Source organism: Heliangelus exortis, chromosome 7 (genome assembly GCF_036169615.1).
Source record: "Heliangelus exortis chromosome 7, bHelExo1.hap1, whole genome shotgun sequence".
Taxonomy (NCBI): domain Eukaryota; kingdom Metazoa; phylum Chordata; class Aves; order Apodiformes; family Trochilidae; genus Heliangelus; species Heliangelus exortis.
Window position 1 is genome coordinate 20,054,905 of NC_092428.1, and position 18,765 is coordinate 20,073,669.

General features: G+C 37.7%; 1 protein-coding gene across 2 annotated transcripts in view; it reads right to left on the reverse strand.

The window, feature by feature from the left end:
* Window positions 1-18,765, reverse strand: part of GRID1 (glutamate ionotropic receptor delta type subunit 1) — a 491,930-nt gene that overhangs the window by 278,951 nt on the left and 194,214 nt on the right. For both annotated transcript variants that reach the window (XM_071749233.1, XM_071749234.1), the window contains exon 3: window positions 9,839-10,123. In XM_071749233.1, the coding sequence (XP_071605334.1) occupies window positions 9,839-10,123 (285 nt within the window). The remainder of the gene's footprint in view (window positions 1-9,838; window positions 10,124-18,765) is intronic.

Genomic DNA, 18,765 nt, shown 5'->3' on the forward strand with positions numbered 1-18,765 from the left:
ACATGGGTCCCTTGCCAGGAAGATATTTTGGTGATGATATAAGCGAAGGATGGCCTGAGGCAGACAAGAGGAAATCACCATCATATTGGAAGTGAAATGCAAGCCAGAGCTGAATTACTATCCTGAGTTCCCTTCCAAGTCTGCCATGTGACATCTGAAGATTTATCCAGCCAGGGTTCGATTCTTATTGAGGGATGAGATTGGCTGATGGGAAATGGGGACCATCAATAGTTCCTGACCCTGTAAGGCCCTCCAAAATTGATGAACTGAACTACTGCCTCCACAGAATATTACAGTAGCTATGATTCCATTCAGAGCTCTCCCATCACAGGGAATCACTGATGAAATTTTTGTGACAAATACCTCCCCTCAATTTTCCTCTTTCTTGAAGTCCTCCATGAGTATCCTATATGCTTTTTCTTGAAACAGTCTATTCAGGTCTCAATCACCAAAGTGAGAGAGATAAAACCAAAATATCCAGTATTAAAAGGATCTCTGTAGGACTCGGTGTTCCCCAGTAACAAGACTAATAGTATCTACTCAATTTGTACACACAAAAATAATGCATTATTTCCATTTAAACAAATGCTATAATAGCATGATTAATATTAAATCACTCTCCAATGGAACCAAGACATCCAGCTAACATTCCTAATAAGCTCCGACCCTGAATAATCCAAACTGTGAAGCCTTTTTTCCTCCACTTTTTATTTAATGCTTCACAGTCTAATGATGCATTTAGTTCTAAAATGATTAAGTAACTCTTAAAATAACTCCCTAAGCAACAGATCATTAAACACAAAAAAACATACATATATACATTTAAAAAATACATAAAAACAAAACCACAGAAAAACATAAACAAAACATAAATACATAAAAACATATAAACATTAAAAAAAAAATAAAAACATAACCACAGAAAAATACAAATGAAAAAGACCTGCACAGCAAAATGCAAGGAAGAGCAAAACTCTGTCACCTTTGCACACCCCTGGCCAGGAAAGGAACCCTGCATAGCTACAGATAGATAAGTAGACATTAAAAGCAAATTTCAGAAGCCTATAGAAACCAAGGTAAGATGCCCAGATTATAGTCACATAAATACCTTAATGGTTCAACACTCCCTGTGTCTCACTGATTTTTATACAGCAGAACAAGCACAGCTACTCCATCTTATGGGATGATGCACTAAGCCATAAATTGTTCAGACCCTACAATAAAAGAACCTCACTAAATGGACAGTTTAATGTAAATTCATAAAAGTAGTGTATAACAGGGACAACTCCAATATTGACTCAGTATAGACTGGGGTTCTGCTCTGAGCCCATGCACCTCTAAGTGCTTCAAGACCCACATGGTTGAGGAGGTCTCCACAGTTTCAAATCAACTACTTGCTGAAGAGAGGAAGCATGAAGAGTAAAACTTCTACAGTATGAATCCCAAGAGCATTTCACTGATAAGAATTTACATTTCTTAAATTTCTGCCATTTGCTGATTTAATAACCTCCCCTAGGCAGACTACGTAACTTATCTTCATTTGCATTCACGTCCAATCAAGCTTTGCTTACCCTTCTTGATCATTGCTCCTTTTTTAATAAGATAAGGAAAACTGTTACAAAATCAAAAATTTTCTTCTCCATGAGGGCTGAGAATAGCCCTTGCGTTTGTTTTAATTCATAGCATAAATTATACTTATTTTCCACAAAGATGACTGCACTGTTTGCAGTCTTAACTTGTTTTTGAGAAGAAAAAAAAATATATATATATTTTTATATATATATATATATTCACGGCTTTACATTTAAACGCAGTCTTGGATTGCATGGATCAGACTTCTCCAGTTTGCAGATGTTAAACAAAAGGTTAGTTCTCTCTAATCATTTTGCTATATTATATGTACACAAATGCAGTATTCTACTACTTTACAAATTTATCATAAGCATATGAATACTGTGCAGGAGAGGTAATAGCACATATTTGCTGACAGTTACATGCGACAGAGAAAACTATTTTGACCCTCAGGGCTCTAGAAAAATTACATTCCTTACCATATTTTTCCTCTAAGAAGATTTTAGGAGTTTTACATGCATTGTGGACCTCAAGATTAATCCCTTCAATTAAGACAATGACAAATAATTTTATCTCTTCTGTAATGTACTCAGTCACCATACTTTACAAGCAGATGAGAAAAAGAATCCTTCAGAGTACATTCATTGACTGTTTATCATTGATCAGCAAAGGAATAATCCTGATCCAAAGCACTAGCCCCAGCCTATTGAAAGAGTTCTGCAGACAGCCAGCAAACCCATTAAAAAGATCAGCCATAAGAAAAATAAATATATAAAACACTGTATATAAATACAAGAAGTGAGAAAAGAAATGGGATTTCTGTCCCAATAAGGAAGGCACGAAGCAGTGATAGGAAAGCCACGCCAAGTCTTTATTGCACAGAAAAATAAAAACCATTTCTGCCCAGAAAAAAAGTCACCCTGCCCAGAGTGGCATCAGAGAGATTACTAGGAGGGAATGAGCAAATGCAGTAAGCAAGTAGAGGAAATAGTACTCCTTCATCCTATGTAAGAACTCACATATACATTTACATGCATATATACATACATATATACACGTGCATGTAAATATAAACACACACCTTTACCACCCTGAAATCCAAACATAAAAAAAAGGATGTGAGTGTGTAGATACATGTATTCTCTCACCTACCACTTTCTACAAAATAGAGACTAGGAATTTATTCACCAATTTTTTTTGCATATTAAGATATCCAAATATATTCCTCAGAATGATGGTGCTACTGCTTGAAGCCCTACATAGAATCTTTTAGGATAGGCTTCTATCCTTCTGCTTTTCAATTTCCAGCTATGCACTTATCTAACACTTTCTAGATTAATTACATACAGTAATACAGTAATTACATACATACAACATTACATACAGTCTCTAATAAATGTAAACTGAAGGGACTTGCTTCTGGAATTAGTTCCTCAGATTCCCTGCTCAAGTTCACCAAATCATCCTTATATTTCTCCTTGTCATTTTCACATGCCTGAAAAAACATTTTAGCCTTATGCCACAGTGTGAAAAGTCAAGAGCTTCAAACTACCATCAGTCAGAGAATAAAGCCCAAGAATTTAGGACCTTCTGTAGATGACATCTGAAATTTTCAAAGATTTCTCTGTTCAAAATCAATTAATTTGCACCCTCTGGTTCAGGACTGCTAAATTTTGTACTTCCTTTAGACAGTATTCACTTAATTATGAAACATTTCTCTCAGCGTATAAAGAGGAAAAAAACAGTCACGAACAGTCACTAGTTTCTGCAAAGTTGAGCCTGGAGACTCAATTTTTACTAAAATGTTACAATTAGTTGAAAAAATACAGTGAAGAATGCACAGAGAGAGCTTTCAAGACTAGATTAGTAATCCCTTTTGACCAGACAACTGAGCTGAAAAACTGGTGGGAAATGTTTTCTAATAAATCCTTTAATTTAATTTTTTTATGAGCATCCCCCCAAATAGATACTTCTGAAGTCTTTTAAAATACAAACTGATTTTTAAAATTACTGTTTTGAACAAAGTGTGCAAGCCTTCTATTATGAAACTTATTCCACAGCATTTTGAATTTTTAAAAAGAACTTGCATCCTCTCTTGGCAAAACATTTTTTAAATTAGTTGAAAGACCAAAAGTATTTCCTTAGCTTGCTTTGAATATATGAGTAAGACAAGTTTCCTGAAACTGCCCGAACTGTTTGTCCCAAGATGCCTGACTGTTTTCTCCTACCACTGAAGTTCCAAGTGGGCTATGATAGCACTCATTCACAATAAAGGTTTTACCATAACTTTAAGACCATTTTTATATCTTATCAGGCATCCTGAAATTACTAGGGAATAGGTCTTATGGGAAGTAGTCTATGCCTACTGGTCCTGTGGCATGCTAAAAATTATGGGGACTTAGAGAGGCAGAAGTTTTACTTCTCCTATTAGCACGCTTACTCATACACCTTAAAAACCAAAGTCCTAAAATTAATTTATAAGTAATAATTTGAAGGGAAATTGAATTTATTTAATTACATTTAATGTTATATATTGCAATACATTACTAAAAAAAATACTATAAAAATGACAAAAATCTACGCATGATTTAAGTAGGCCAATTATTTTAAGTGCTGCTACAGTCAGAAAAGCGATTCAAAGATAAATATGGGAACACACAATGCCATTTCTTCAATAGCTTCCAGATAATATTCAGTGTAAAAGTGAAAAGGTCAATTTTTTTTTCCTCTACCTCATGGCATCACAAACCCCCTATGGGACTCAGAAAACTTGGCTGAATTCTTTCTTTCCTGGCATTCTCTGCAGCAGCAATGATGATAATATATTATGTTATGAGACACACTTTTCAAAGGAAATTCTTATTATTTTCTGGATAGAAATAGAAGTTTTTCTATTTATCTGGAGTCTAGATATCCAGTATCCCTGATTAGGCATGAATTACTACATGGTGCAGAATTTGTGTAGAATAGGTGTTCAGAGGACTCTTGTCCTTGTTCCTTGTGGGATGAAAAAGTGCTTTGGCTCAGTCTATTACTCCCCTTTATCATCTTACACAATAGCATCAATGACAGAGATGCCCAAGGATTCCCCCTGTAAGTCATTGTTGTTGCAGTCTGATTATATAAAGAAGATTTTTTTCTTTGTAGCTGCTGCTTTGTGGCTGCTTAGATTTTTATACATTTTACTATTCAGGCACAGCACTTCAAGCATCCCCTCAACAGTTCCAGCTGGGACATTCAAGCCAACTGAGAAACTCAAGTGTTTTTAATAACACATGCAAACTCAACCACACAGCACATGCAGAGAAAAGCCTAATACTTTCTGATAGTTTCAGGTTGCTGAACAGGCACATCCCACCACATGTGCCACTTGTTCAACCCTTCCCAAAGGCCACATTCCCTGTATTTGCACAAAAAAAAAGGCATGGTCACTGGAAAAGCCTATAGAGAAATACAGCAGCCCTAGTAATGCAGAAGTGTTTGTCTGACAGCTGAGATAATGATGCAGGGAACAGAAGATAACTCATGCTATACTGACAAGAATAAAAGAAAAATTAAAGTAAGAAGAAGTAGCTTATGTGCAAATGTTCTCCATAGCTCTTGTTGAGACAGCCAATGCTTCACATTCCAGCTCCATTTTCCTTACTATATTCCTTTGCACATTAAATGATTGTACAAGTAGTGGCCTGCCCAAAGGCACCTTTGGAGTAGGAGAGACTATTCCAGCATCAATACCTAGTTGTAAAACTATTGATAAGGTAAGTCCCTTAACAGGCAGGACACCAAAACAAAACTACCATATAACTACTGTAGGAAACAAAGTTTAACAGAAAACTCATCACACTGAAAACTCAAGTCCTTTCTACACAGCAAAGTTCAGCAGGAAGCATTCAAAATTAATGTGGCATGCATGATCACACTGAAAAAAAAATATAGCTCCTATCTTAAAAAAAAAAACACCAAATACATAAATCCATAAAGTGTGCGTTTGGTGGTTTTTTTCCTCCTGTAGGAGTAAATCTTCATACATAGATTTTAAATGTCAAAAATACTTCAAAAGTTTCTTCTGTAAAATTTCTGTACAATACTTCTTTTAGCCAGACAACACTCACTTATTGACACAAAGAAATTAAGAATAACTGCACCATCTCACAGGTCTAATACCATTTTCATTGTCAAAACACAGTCGCTCAAAAATCTGTTTTGTAATATGGGCATGTGGTTATATCAAGACAGTCTTGACATAACCACAAGCCCAAAGATTTTCAACAGTTAAGATTAATCTTGTGAAAACACAGTTATTACTCACATTTCTCTTCAGAAAAGACTTGATACTCCTCACTGTTTTTATTTTCACATACAACCATGCAGCTCCTTATTTTCTCACCCTAGAAGCACACTTTCAACTGTATTACCCAATCTCATCTTTCTGTGGGTAGCACCCACTGCTTTTAACCTATAGTCATTTTAGAGGTTGGTAAAATTCTTTATGGAACTTCCCATGCTACCACTTTTTGTGTCAAAAAATTTCACTACTGATGCTTCTAACACCCAGGAGGTCAGCAAAATAAAGCACTAAACTTCCCAGCAGGCCTTTACACACAAAGGCAGCAATGTAGGTAGAGACACAAAAGATGCCCCGATAGAGGAAAAAACAAACACATCAGCACAGCTGAAGCTTTTTAGGATGACAACAGATTTGACTTCTGTTGCAGCTTCTACAGCTATTCAATCACACTGGGAGGAAGATCTTTCCTTCCATTTCACAGGTGGGAAAGGGAAGTATACAGGGGATAGAAAACCTTCTCAGGGTGACATGGGTAAGATCAGCAGGCACAGAAAGAGCTCAGACTGTCTCCTTTTGGCCTTGAACTTCAACAGCTCTACAGCTCATCTGAAAGAGAGGATGTCTTGTCATGTCTTAGCAAGTCATGGCAGGTCTTAGCCATGACTTTCCTGAACTGCTTTAGTGCCTCGCCATGACTCAGTATCAGGCAGCAGTGTCATCAGCAGGAAGTTCCCTTTGTGGTCCATGATTTCTGTGCATTTTCTGAAATTATGCACAAACAATAAAAGAGAAGAGGGAAAACAAAGTTATGAAGATGCAGTATCTATGTGAAACTGTGTCTCTGCTTACACAAATACAGGAGAACTGTATGGATTTGTGCCAATTGACATTTCACCTATCAGTGCAGAAGCACAGTGCATCATCGAGAAGAGTTTGAATGTTGCAACTATGAAGTATGAGAGCTCTGAAATCTCCAGAACTCTGCTATTACCCATTTCTTGCAGTTATTTATTTCTTCAGCACAAATGACAAAATCCAAAAGCTAATTTCAGGTGAGGTGGAATGCCACAGTTTACACCCTGCTTCTGCCATTTCCATTTAGCAGTCTTTTTCCTTAAAGCTTCTGCATCTTCCCTGTAAAGCCTCTCCATTTTTTCGTACTGAATTTAAGGTATTTTACTGGAAAAAACTGTTTACATTCTGTGACACTGTGAATACAGATTCCAAAAATGGCATCTATTACAGTAAGCACAACAATATTAAGGGCCTTATTAAGCTCTTCAGTGACTAGCTGGTGTTTCTAATTGCTAAATCTGTTACTTTTTCTTAATTGAGCCAGTGCAGAAATTATAATATACAATGTATGTCTGATAAGGGACAAGTAATTCATCAGGTAAATAATTTTCAGCTCCAGTATAGCACAGCATTACTACAAACATGGGACTTCTTTAAATTATGCAATGTTATTTTGTCTTTCAAAAACCTGACAGTTTCCACAAGGAGAACACCAAGGAATTGGCTGTTTTTTTAGAGATCATCAGATGGACAAATTAAAACATTACTCAAGGAAAAAGCATAACTTCCAGAGAACAGGTAGGGAAGAACCATTTATTACAGTAAACCACAGAATCCCAGTTCTGCAAACTTTCTGTAATCATAAAAGTGTTCTTCAAGTGACCTCACTCCTCATGGCCAGCAGTCAAATCCTGCACGTTGAGTGAGGAAGTGTTGCTGGAGATGTGGTAGCACAGCTCTGCTGAAGCTACCTCATGAAAGCAATGGGCATGCCAGGGAGCCAGGCTGCTGTTCTTCAGCTCAGCATGCAACATCCTGGGAATGAGATTTCTTATGCCCTGCTCACTAATGGCTGCCCAAAGCTGGCAAGGGTCAGTTGGCTTTTTTAAGGGGAGTCCTCCCACCAAGTTCTTATGAAAAAAATTCTTCCAGTGAAATTAGTATAAGAGGGTTGTCATCTCAGAGACAAAGCATCACATGCAACACAATCTCTGATGGAAGGAGAATGCCTGTGGCAATTTTCCATCCTTTTTTAGTGTCTGTGTTACTAGTATGGACTGAAGGTTACACTGATAAACAGAAGAGAGAAATTTGATCATAACTGAATTTACAGAGTTTGTGAATTAAGGGTTTCTGGAGTTGGTACTGAGATTTTAACACTTTGCAGAGAGAGGCAAAGAAACAGATCTGCTACTGGAACAAGTGGTAGCATAGTTCAGTAACCAGGTTTACTGCCATGAAAAATGAGTAACAGCAGTTTGTACACAGAGCATCTGTGGCATTACCCAGGCCAGGATTCTCTGGGTTAAAACTGCACCACTTGAAGACTCCTGTCTCAAGAAGTTCTGAAAGGTTAAAGCTACAAATCAGCAGGAGAGTAACAACAGAAACTATACAAGGATGTTTGTAAGACTTGCTTTTCAGAAATAGATTTTTTTGTTCTTGGAAATAACTGTTAGCATAATTTTATCTTTACAAATCTTTACCTTTATAAATCCTCTGCTACACAGCAGCTTTCTCATCACTACCAGAAGGCCACTAAAAGAACACCTACCACATACAAATTGTGGTTTTTCCTATCAAAGTATTCACTGGTCAAGTGATACACAGAATAGTAATTATGTGGCAGTTTATTTACTGGGTTGCTAGATCTTTGAGTCCACAGATTAACTCAAAAAAAAGCATGGTAGCCTTCTCATGCTTAAAATAATTCTATATAACTAAAAGAATATTAAAACAGAGTTGATTTCCCACTTGAAATTACCATCACCCTGCCAAAAAACACAGCAAGTGACATCAACAACTGAGAACACAAAACTAAACCCAAGATTTTCAAAACCGATTCAAGATGGGGACTCTTTGCACAGTCTTTTTCCTTTAGGTTTTGTAAAACTGATGCATCCCATTCTGAAACCAAAGATGTTATCTCTGACTCACCAATGAAAATCTGTCATTATACAGGAGGACTGCAAATAAAGATCTATTTTGCAATTGTGGAAGACTGTGTATAAAATCTAAACTACATGCACAGACACACCTAAGACTGTTTTTTCCAATTTAACTTTAATTTCCTTTCTTTATATTCTGCTCTTAGTTAAACACCACATCATATATGCACCACATTTTAAATCAAAAGAATTTGTGAGGTTTTAAAATATACCATAGAAAAAATATTTTCCCCATTACGGCTTTTATATCCTAATGATTGGAATGCTGAAAATACCAGAAATTAAACATATGGAACAGTGCTCCTCTCAGTTGAGTGGTGGGGGTAGGGAGTGTTGGGAATTATGCACACAGTTCTCTTTCTCTCAGAGCTTAGTACAATGACATTTATTTTTTCACTGCTTCTTTACACCCATTGTAGGGTACTAAATTTGCTTTGGCAAAGAATCCTTTTCCTCAAGTTTCAACTCAAAGGAAAAATTACGCTGAAGGACATGCATCAGAAATAGTGAAAATGCTAACTCTAACTTTTGGTTTAGTGCTAGTAAGTATACCACAGAAATTTAGTCCAAATTGAGAGTAAGTGCGAGGAAGCGTGTAAAAAAAGAAATTGCAATAGTTACTGTGAAAATTAATTTTTAAAGAGACCAGTACCCATCTTTGATAGAAAGTATTTCCTGGGAATGGGTAGAGATTGTTTTGAACTTCCCTGAAGGTCTATGTGACCCCTGCCCATCAATGTCAACACTTTATTAATATTTTACTGAAAAAGTATGATATTATTCAAACTTTGGATATCTTGGTAGGTGTTGCTAAGCAACTTTGCTGCTTGACTGAGAACTAGTTTTCACAGCAACATTTCCTTCAAACCAAAGGCCTGTGTCCATTTGAAACCCTTTACCCTTTGCCAGCAAGGAACCCAGTTATCTTCTATCCCTCCCTCCATGTTTTCCTCTCCATTTCCCAGTTAAAAAGAAAATCAATTTAATAGCGTTTGAAAATTTCCACTTCACTTACCATAATCACTGTCATAAAATACTATGAATTTCTGCCACCGCAGCTCAGTGACCAGTTTCAGCATAACATCGTTGAGGCGGACGGGCGGACGGGCAGCCAGCGTGTACTCTTCCTCCTCCAGGCTGGGGTTCAGGTGGCAGGCAGTGCGCGGGGAGCCTCCTGTGTTGCGCTGTACGAAAAGGTGTGGGATGTGCATGGCATCTGTCAGGGACTGCAGGGCGTTGGCTGAGGCACAACCAGTGGATGTCACTAAGGCTAAGATCCCCAGAGTCATCAGGTCACAGGCTGGAGAACACAAGACATAAGGTGGGGTTAGACCAAGCTCAGCAAATGCTTTAACCGACCTAGATGCTAAGAAAGGCCTTGACCTCGCTAGTAACAAAGAGCTGAAATTATTTCTATTACAGTATCAACTGAAGCCTTTCAGAGATAGGTCCTGTACCTTTACAACAGGAAACAGTATCTGCAATTTGTACTGATAAGACAAAGCTGAGGACAGATAACATTACTACTGTCATTTCTTTGGACAGCAGGCGATGTGGATGGAGATTATGGCCCCTGCTTCCAGGTCATTCCTGGTGGAAGCAGGAAATGAACTCCTGTTTTTTAAAACTGCATTTCACTGCTTTCATCTCTATCTTCTGCACACAGAATGAGGGCTTCGGACAATAAAGACCAAATTTCAGTTTCTGATGTCTTACACATCAGTGTTTTGGAGGATTTTTAAATTGATGAAAAAATATTCACTATGTGTCTCAGAGAAACAAAGAAACAACCAGGACACTTGTTAGAAAAATGAAACTCATTAATAACTATTAATAACACTGTAACCATCTTGGAAAAGTTCTGGAAAAACACATAACATTTAAAACCACATCATATACATTTAGGCCCATCTGATTTTGAGAAGGAAGCATTAGGTGAGTTTGAAACCCAGGCCCCAGAGGCCAGGTAGCCCCAGGCAGAGCCCTGTGTAGCCTTGCCCTGCTTCTCAGGACATCCAGCAGCCTCCCACACAGCACTCTGCACTAAACTGCTCCAGGTCAGTCACCTGAGGTTGGAAAACATTTCCAGCCAAGGCCTCCAGTTATAACTCAGCAACTATTTAGTCAGTGGTGGTGGTAAGACTATGAGGCAGCAATCAGTACCCATTTTCACTCACCCTCTTCAATAATCAGCAGCAAAGATGGCCCCTGGGAGCCTAGCTTAGAGGTGAGCACTGTGCCAGCCCTGAGGGTGCCCCTGGGACTTCCTGATCCTCTTCTCCTGTGAAGAGGACTGAGGGCAAGCTCAGGGTTTCAGACGCTGTTTCTGTCCCCAAGCAACCACCTATCCAAGTACAGCCTGCCCAATGTAAGACAGGGTCTCTGCTGAGCTCCACCGTAATAAATTCAGACAAGAGGTGACAGGAGGCCCAGCTCCACTGTTCACAAGCTCGCTAGCAGTGGGTGAACTGATCCACTGGGGTGTATCTCAGAGCCCCTCTGGGACATGCAGAGTAGCTGAGCAAGAGATTCAGCTTCCATCTGGAGAGGGGAGGCTGCCTGAGCTGGAGGCACCCCACCCAAGGTGACTGTGTGGCCACACCAAGGCACAGGCTGCCCACGCACCAGACACTGCTGGGGCACGTGTCAGGTCTGGAAATGCTAACCTGAAAATGGACCAACTGGAAAAGTAAATTATTCACGTGAAGTATTAAAAGGTTTTCATTTTCCTGCTCTAAACACTTTTAAGTGTATCTCCACCTTCAGAGGCCAAAAAGTCAATGGGACTGAACAGGTTATGAATAATTAGTAGTCATTACCAGTTAATTATCAATTCATATTAATTATGTTAAGCCACAGTAATTAAATTCATGAAACTGTTTCTATTGCAACCAATGAATCATTTCACCAAACATTTACTTATAGCAGACAGATAAATGCATTTCACTTTGATACAGGATAACAAAGAAAGTATTTTATCTTCTCTATGCACAGAACACTCAACATGCATCTTAGTGAAGAAAAAGATGAAGTGCTTTTAAAATTCTTTCCTTGATGGTCTTTACAATAAACATATGCCAGCTGCATTATCTAAATTTACTCTGTGTTGATTATAGTTATATGAAATTATTCTTTGTTTTTCCTGAGAGCTGACCTGATTTAACAGCAGGGAAGTATTACATTTGCCAAATGGGAGACCCAGGTTCAGCAACAGATTTGATTTCCCAGGCTTTTTGCCAGAGAAGACTGAACATGTCATACAGGTAATTTATTTAGTCACAGTAGGGGAGGGAACAGAGAAGTGGGAACAAATATAGAAAACAGCAGAGCTGAGCTGTAAACCCTTGCAGAGATCACCAACCAGCAAGCTTTGCTGTCACCAAGGGTGAGAGAAGCAAGCCACACAGGTCTGTAGAAAGAACAATTTACTTGAAAAGCAGACAGAAAGAGAGGAAAAAAACAAAGCATCTTTTGTGGTAGGAGGCTTCACTCAGAGACTCACTTTGTGGAATATATATCTGATCATAAGTTGTATAACAAAGATACCTTTATTCATTTGTTGACACTAATCAAAAGCCGTTCATTTATTAGCAGCTAAAAGAGGGGAGACAAAAAACCACAGCAAATAGACTTCCTTATCTACCAGCACAGCCCACCCAACATAGCCAAAATATCCCAGTATGGTTGAAGACTTTTCCCAGTGTCATGTAGTTTCCTTCAATGGGTTAAGACTAATAATTAGTCAATACACTTCTACATTCTGATATTTTGTCAATTTATTATTTTCTGCCTGAGAACATATACTAAGCAACCGTTATCTATTCTTGCCTTTGTGTTTTGAGCTAGTACAGCAAGCAAGAACAAAATAGGATTAATAAAGTTGAAAAGGATTCATATTTTGCAATTGTTTTCTTTAGTCTAATTACAGAATGTGAAAAAGAATGTGGCACGCTTCTAACAGAAGATTTTCACTTGAAAGAAACACAATGGATTCCAATAAGTTCAACCTCTCCACACTTATTACACTGAAGGATGAGAATAAGTTTTCGGCACATGAAGAAGTATTGCTTTCTACAATAGTAACAGAATGGGGAACAACTATGTAAAAGGCTCTAAAACATTAAAAAAACCCCCAAAACTTAGGATAACCTGAAATCTCTTAGCAAGAGAATGTTCAAGTATTATACTATCCCAGAAGAAAACTCTGATGACAAACTCACATGCCTGTACCTACTTGCATACAAAACTCTGACATAAGAAAAGATGTATCATTTTCCGGCTTACTTCATACTAGACATGGATTATTAGCAACAGCCAAGTATCCCTGACAATGTGACTGAATAAATCACTACATCTTTATGCTGCTTATGCAGCTTCATAAGAACTCATGAAAAGCTGTAATTTTTTGCTCATGAATTTAATAATCCCAATTTTCATTATGTTAAAGCTGAAATACAGAGATTTGAGGTGCCTTGGTTCATATCAACCTAAGGAAAAGGGGAAATAAAACCCTTTGAGATCTTTAACAAACTATAATTACTATAGTTGTAGTTATTGTTGTAAATCAGATGCTACCATATTCACTTATCTATCCTGTAGATTTATTTACATAGATACGTTTTGAGAAATAAGTCTTTAAGTATTTGTTCCACAGATACAAAGGCAATGTTCTAGCAATCCTGCCTCCAGATTTTACTGCTATAGCAATAGTCATTAGTTTACTGTATTGATTGTCACCAGGATACATTTTAAGAGGATAATAACATCTTACAAACCATACAGTGAGAAATGTGCATATTAATATGATGAAAACATGAACATCACCCTACCTAAATAACAAATCCGCATCTATTCAAGCAGATTAAATTATGTCATGGTAATTGTTCATCAGTGTTGACCTCCATCAAAAACTCGTTTCATTTCAAGTTCCCCAAATTACTAACTAAACCAGTTTTTAGCTGTTTCAGTGAAGTATCTCTCCCAATCCATTCTTTTAAAGTCTGTTTTCAAAAGCTCCCCTTTCCACATTAGCTTGACATTTTATGTCTAGAGCTCTTATTTCAGAGTTTCACAATACACAGCCTGGTCTCTTCTCCATCTAGTATCATGTTTACCTTTTAGCATCTCCAGATCATCTCAGCCCTGATGCTGACAGTAGTAAAACAGGCTAATATATTTTGGGCATCTTCTGACATCCATTTGTCTAACTTGACTCCTACATCATATCAACACATACTAAAATTTTCTCTCATTCTGCGACCCACTTCTCTAACTCCAGTCATATCCCATTAATACTACATTTAAGCCTGGAAGAGCAGCTATTATTTTTAGACTGCACCTTATTCATATGACCTTTTTAATCAGTTGGACTCATCATGGCACATGAGATGATGGAAGTATTCTGTTTTGCTACAATCATCTGCAAAGTCGTCTTCTTCTGCCATTGCCCTGTGTATTGCCATCCTATTTCTGAAGACAGATGCAGATGGCAAAGTCCTGATCCCTTCTTCACAGGGATATTTGCATTAAGAGCTTTAGCTCAGCTCTGTCTCTAATCAAATCCCTCTCTCTCCAAACCGCAGGGAATCAAAATATTCCAAGAAAAAACATTGTCTCAATCCTAGCAACATGATATGACCATCTTTCAGTCTCTCTTCAGTGCTTTCACATTATTCAAAAAAGGGTAGAAACTTGTTCCTTTGTTTCCACAGTTATCAACAGACCAGCTGCCCCTGTAATTTCAGACCTAACAATACATCCATCCACAGGCATCCACACTGCCTCCTCAAACTTCAGTGCCTGCCTCTCACTTCTGCATCTCACTATGGCTGGTTCTACCTTCTTTGGACGCCATATGATCACACTTGATGAATTTCCTTTGAATTTTTTTTTATTTTTATTTGAAGCTTTTTCTTCTTTTCCAGTTTGATGAACCCTTAGGATCTATTTACTACACAGTAAATGCAGTTTCATAACTTGCATTTTTTAAAATTTCACCATTTGAAAATTGAGTTTGCTTCCTCTTAGCTCAGAAGGGTTTTCAAGTGAAGGAAAAGAATTTCAGATCTAGGAAAAATCCAGCCACACTGCATATACCAAATATTTCTGATGTAGTACTCTGCTATGAAATCATTAGCAAAGTTGGCACTTAAGTGTTTGCAATTAGAAATTAAAAAATATTATAAATAATCAAATTCAAGAGAACAAAGTAAATTTGTGGGGAGGATCTAAAACTTCCTGATTCATAATAGTCCACAAGATTATCAAGGTTTGTAATTTATTCTGCTGAAAGTGCATAGTTACTAAATCTACCAAACAGCCTAGCAAGCAGATGCAGAATATCACAGACAATATACACAAACACACAAGGAACCAGCTATTGTATTCATGTTTACAAAATTTGATCAGCAATTTGGTTTATTAGCCAATGTGATATATAAATAGATACACATAACAAGCTTTGGGTCAAACACTAGAATAGAGAAGAACTAGGAGCTATAAACACAAGTTCAGAAAGTTGATTGGTTGTATCTTTGATCAAGATCTAAGTTCTGCAGGAAACTTAATTGTAGAGGTATTCTTAAATTAAATGGAGAAAGTTTCTGGGAGGTTCCAAGACACCAAGGGCACCTAATAGCAGCCTGCAAACTCAGGAAGAGCTTCAAAATCTGACACAGGCACCACTTTGCCAGAGAATCTTTAGACATGCTGATACTTTCCATGGTATATATATGTATTATGCAAGATTGTTAAAAGGTTATTGGCTTCAGCAATAAAAACTGGGGCCACTCTCCCTAAAATTACAGATTTATAACACCAAAGCTAACAAATGTGAAAACCAACCTACAGCAGAATCATTAGCATCTAATACATACACAGGACACTGCCAGCAAGGCACAGACTCCCACTAACTGTATGACAATTAAAGAAGCTTATTTCTGACCTGTTGTCAGCTTAAAACTTTCCTTTTGGTGCAGCTATGGAGGAAAAACTGTATTTGACAGCAGTGAAATCATCATTGTGAGCCCTGGATGAGGTGGGGGGTTTTTTGTACTTGGTCTCCTAATAGCTACCAAGCAAAGTCATTACATTAGATAATACATTGGAAAAACTGAATAATTTACCATGTAGCCTGTTGATGAACTCTTTTTCCATCCTTCGGTATCTTTTTTTTTTTTCTTCTCAGAAAACACAAGATAAGGTAATCTCAGAGGTTTTTTTCTCAGTGAGGGAAACTGACATAAGACTGGCAAGTCGAGTTGATAATTATTTTAGAAAACTTCCCACAAATTGCTTGAGTAAAGCCCTGTAGCTGGATACCTCAATCTCCAACTTAGGTAAAATTCTCAGCAGGGCAGCTCAAAGACTTTGTGATCCAAAATACATTGCTTAACTTTTCTATGGCAATGCCAATCATTTCAGTAGGCCACCAATTATGAAGAAAATATTTGACAAAACCTGTACATGCATTCTAGAAAATGAGTACATCTCTATATTAAGGTGAATATTTAAGTGTACACGTAAACAATATATCAGAATATTCCTGACAAAACAGCATCTAAAACCACATCAAATGCTAAGTATGAGATTTTGAAGTGTTCACCAAAAGCTTTAAATTTTCAGGAAAAGTGTTACTAATGATGGATTTTGATTCTCCCCCTCCCCCTATATTTTTTCTTCCAGAAACAGGCAAACCATCACTTGCACTGTAGTGATATCATCTTCCTTGTGCTGCTTTGCCCACTCTGCCTGTTTACCTCTTCTGGGCTCAGGAGTTGGCTCCATCTCCTTTGGGACACTGTTCTGAGTGGTAAAGGGGCATCTCCTTCCTTCTCATTGACACTGGCTGCACAGAAGCAGTATTTAGATCTTTAACTACATGCTTTTTTTTTTTTTTTTTTTACCTGATGTCCTGGGGGCCAATTCTCAGCATGTATAAACTGCCAGAACTTCCCAGATATCACCAGAACTGTCCTTTACCTCTAAGTACAGATGACAAAGTTTTGGTATGAAGGCTGCAAAACCCCTATTTTACAGGATACAAAGCCACTAGATGCCATCGTTAAAAAGCTAATCAGGAATGGTAAGAGGAGCAACCCAGACACTTCTCTGCTCATGTTCATGCAGTTAGAGAAACTATCAAATAATGGTAAGGAAAAAAAAAGCCAACCAAACCTAGAGTTTTGGATTTAATTGATTTAATTAATGGAACCATATTAATTGCTCTCTTCAGTCTTTAATAGTCCAAAATAAAACATGAAAAGCCTCTCACACAAAGCTCACCAGTAAAAGTGCTCTATGGCAAAGCAGTTCAGTCTCCATACAACAGAGCAATGCCATCAAGTGGTCAATCCAGTGAGGTTTTTGGGTTAAACTTCATTGAACACATATTTTTTATGGAAAAGCTACCACCATAAAAGCAGAAGGGGTACTCCACTGATAAAAGTACATTAACTGATAACACTGGTGACAGATAAGAAATGAATGGTCTTATTTTCACAAAAAGTCAGGCCTGATTCTGCTGCCTCACTTCTCCACAGAAGGTGAGAGTTTACGAGAGTAAATACAACTTTATAGCTAATCATCTACTTTCTAGCTTAGTTTTAGTATTGGCATTGCAGTTGGGTGGATTTGGAAGATCAAACCAGGAAAAATCGCACAAATTATGTATTAAAAAAAAGTTTTAAATTAGACAATAATTTAACAATGCAAGTAGTTAAGGATATGAAACTTCATGGACTTTAAACATTTTCTAGTTTTTCTGAATTAATAATAAAAAAATCCTGATGGTAGAATGAGGTAGAATCAGCTGCAAACTATCTCAGTTGTTCAAGGGCCGTAAACAACTTTGTTTCTGAATACTGCCTTTTTGATTTTTGTTCTTCAGAAGTTCCTCCATAGTTACGTCTTCCTTCGCCCTTCAGCAGAGAATAAACAGCACATTCTCACCCTCTGCTGCTTTCACCTGCCTTTCATTACAAATCATAATGATATAAAATTAATTTTTCACACTCTCATTAGTATTCAGCTGGGATGCCTGACTTAGCCATCTCCTTTGGGACTGTTTCACATCTACAGTCTCGGTATTATTTTAATGTCAGTGGGGCTCAGGCTCAGCCCCAGCATGCACAAAAGGAAAACACACTCCTGCCATTTACAAAAAGCAGTCAAACATAGCAGCTCAGACAAGCTGACAAGACCTCCCAGTTCCTTAGTACCAAGAAACTAATTTGGATTCTGAGCAGTATTGACACAAAAGGAACATGTCAGCCCTGCTTACCTGTACTATTAGTAGCAAAGATGCACATGCCCAAGAAGTGCCAATGGAACTGTTTTGTATCATGCCATATGCTGAAGGCATGAGGAACGAACGTGAGTCTAAGCATCATGACACTGTTTCTGAGCAAACTACAAAAGATTTCTTTATTCTGTTGTTTCCCCAGCACATTAGGAACATGTGCCACCCACTGCACAATTTCTATTTGCCTAGAAATTTTAAGCAAACTAAAACACTGATCTCTTTTCCACAACCAATCTGCCATTGTGCCTCAGTAAAATTGCTACTTGAAAGCAAATTTCAAACTGCAAATGTAATTTCAGAGCAGTATTTTCCATCCTCTGATTTAAACTTTATGCAGGACACGTAGAAGGGAGTCTCTTGGGTATATATAAAACTATCAGGGCTGCTGTGTTATGAGAAGCTAAATGTTACAAGGCTTGAGCTAAAATCATAAAAGCTGCTGTTGTCTCATGCATGGACAGCAAGTTCCTTACTCCAACGACCAGCTCAAAAAATGCACAGCCCTAAAATTTACTCTTAGCGTCCTGTCTATGATTTCCCCACCTCCAGTAGCTGCTACTTCTACCAGCAAAGTGGGCAGCAATAAGATGTAAGCCTGATGAGACACCAGATATCAATTCACACAGATGAGGAATCAGTTC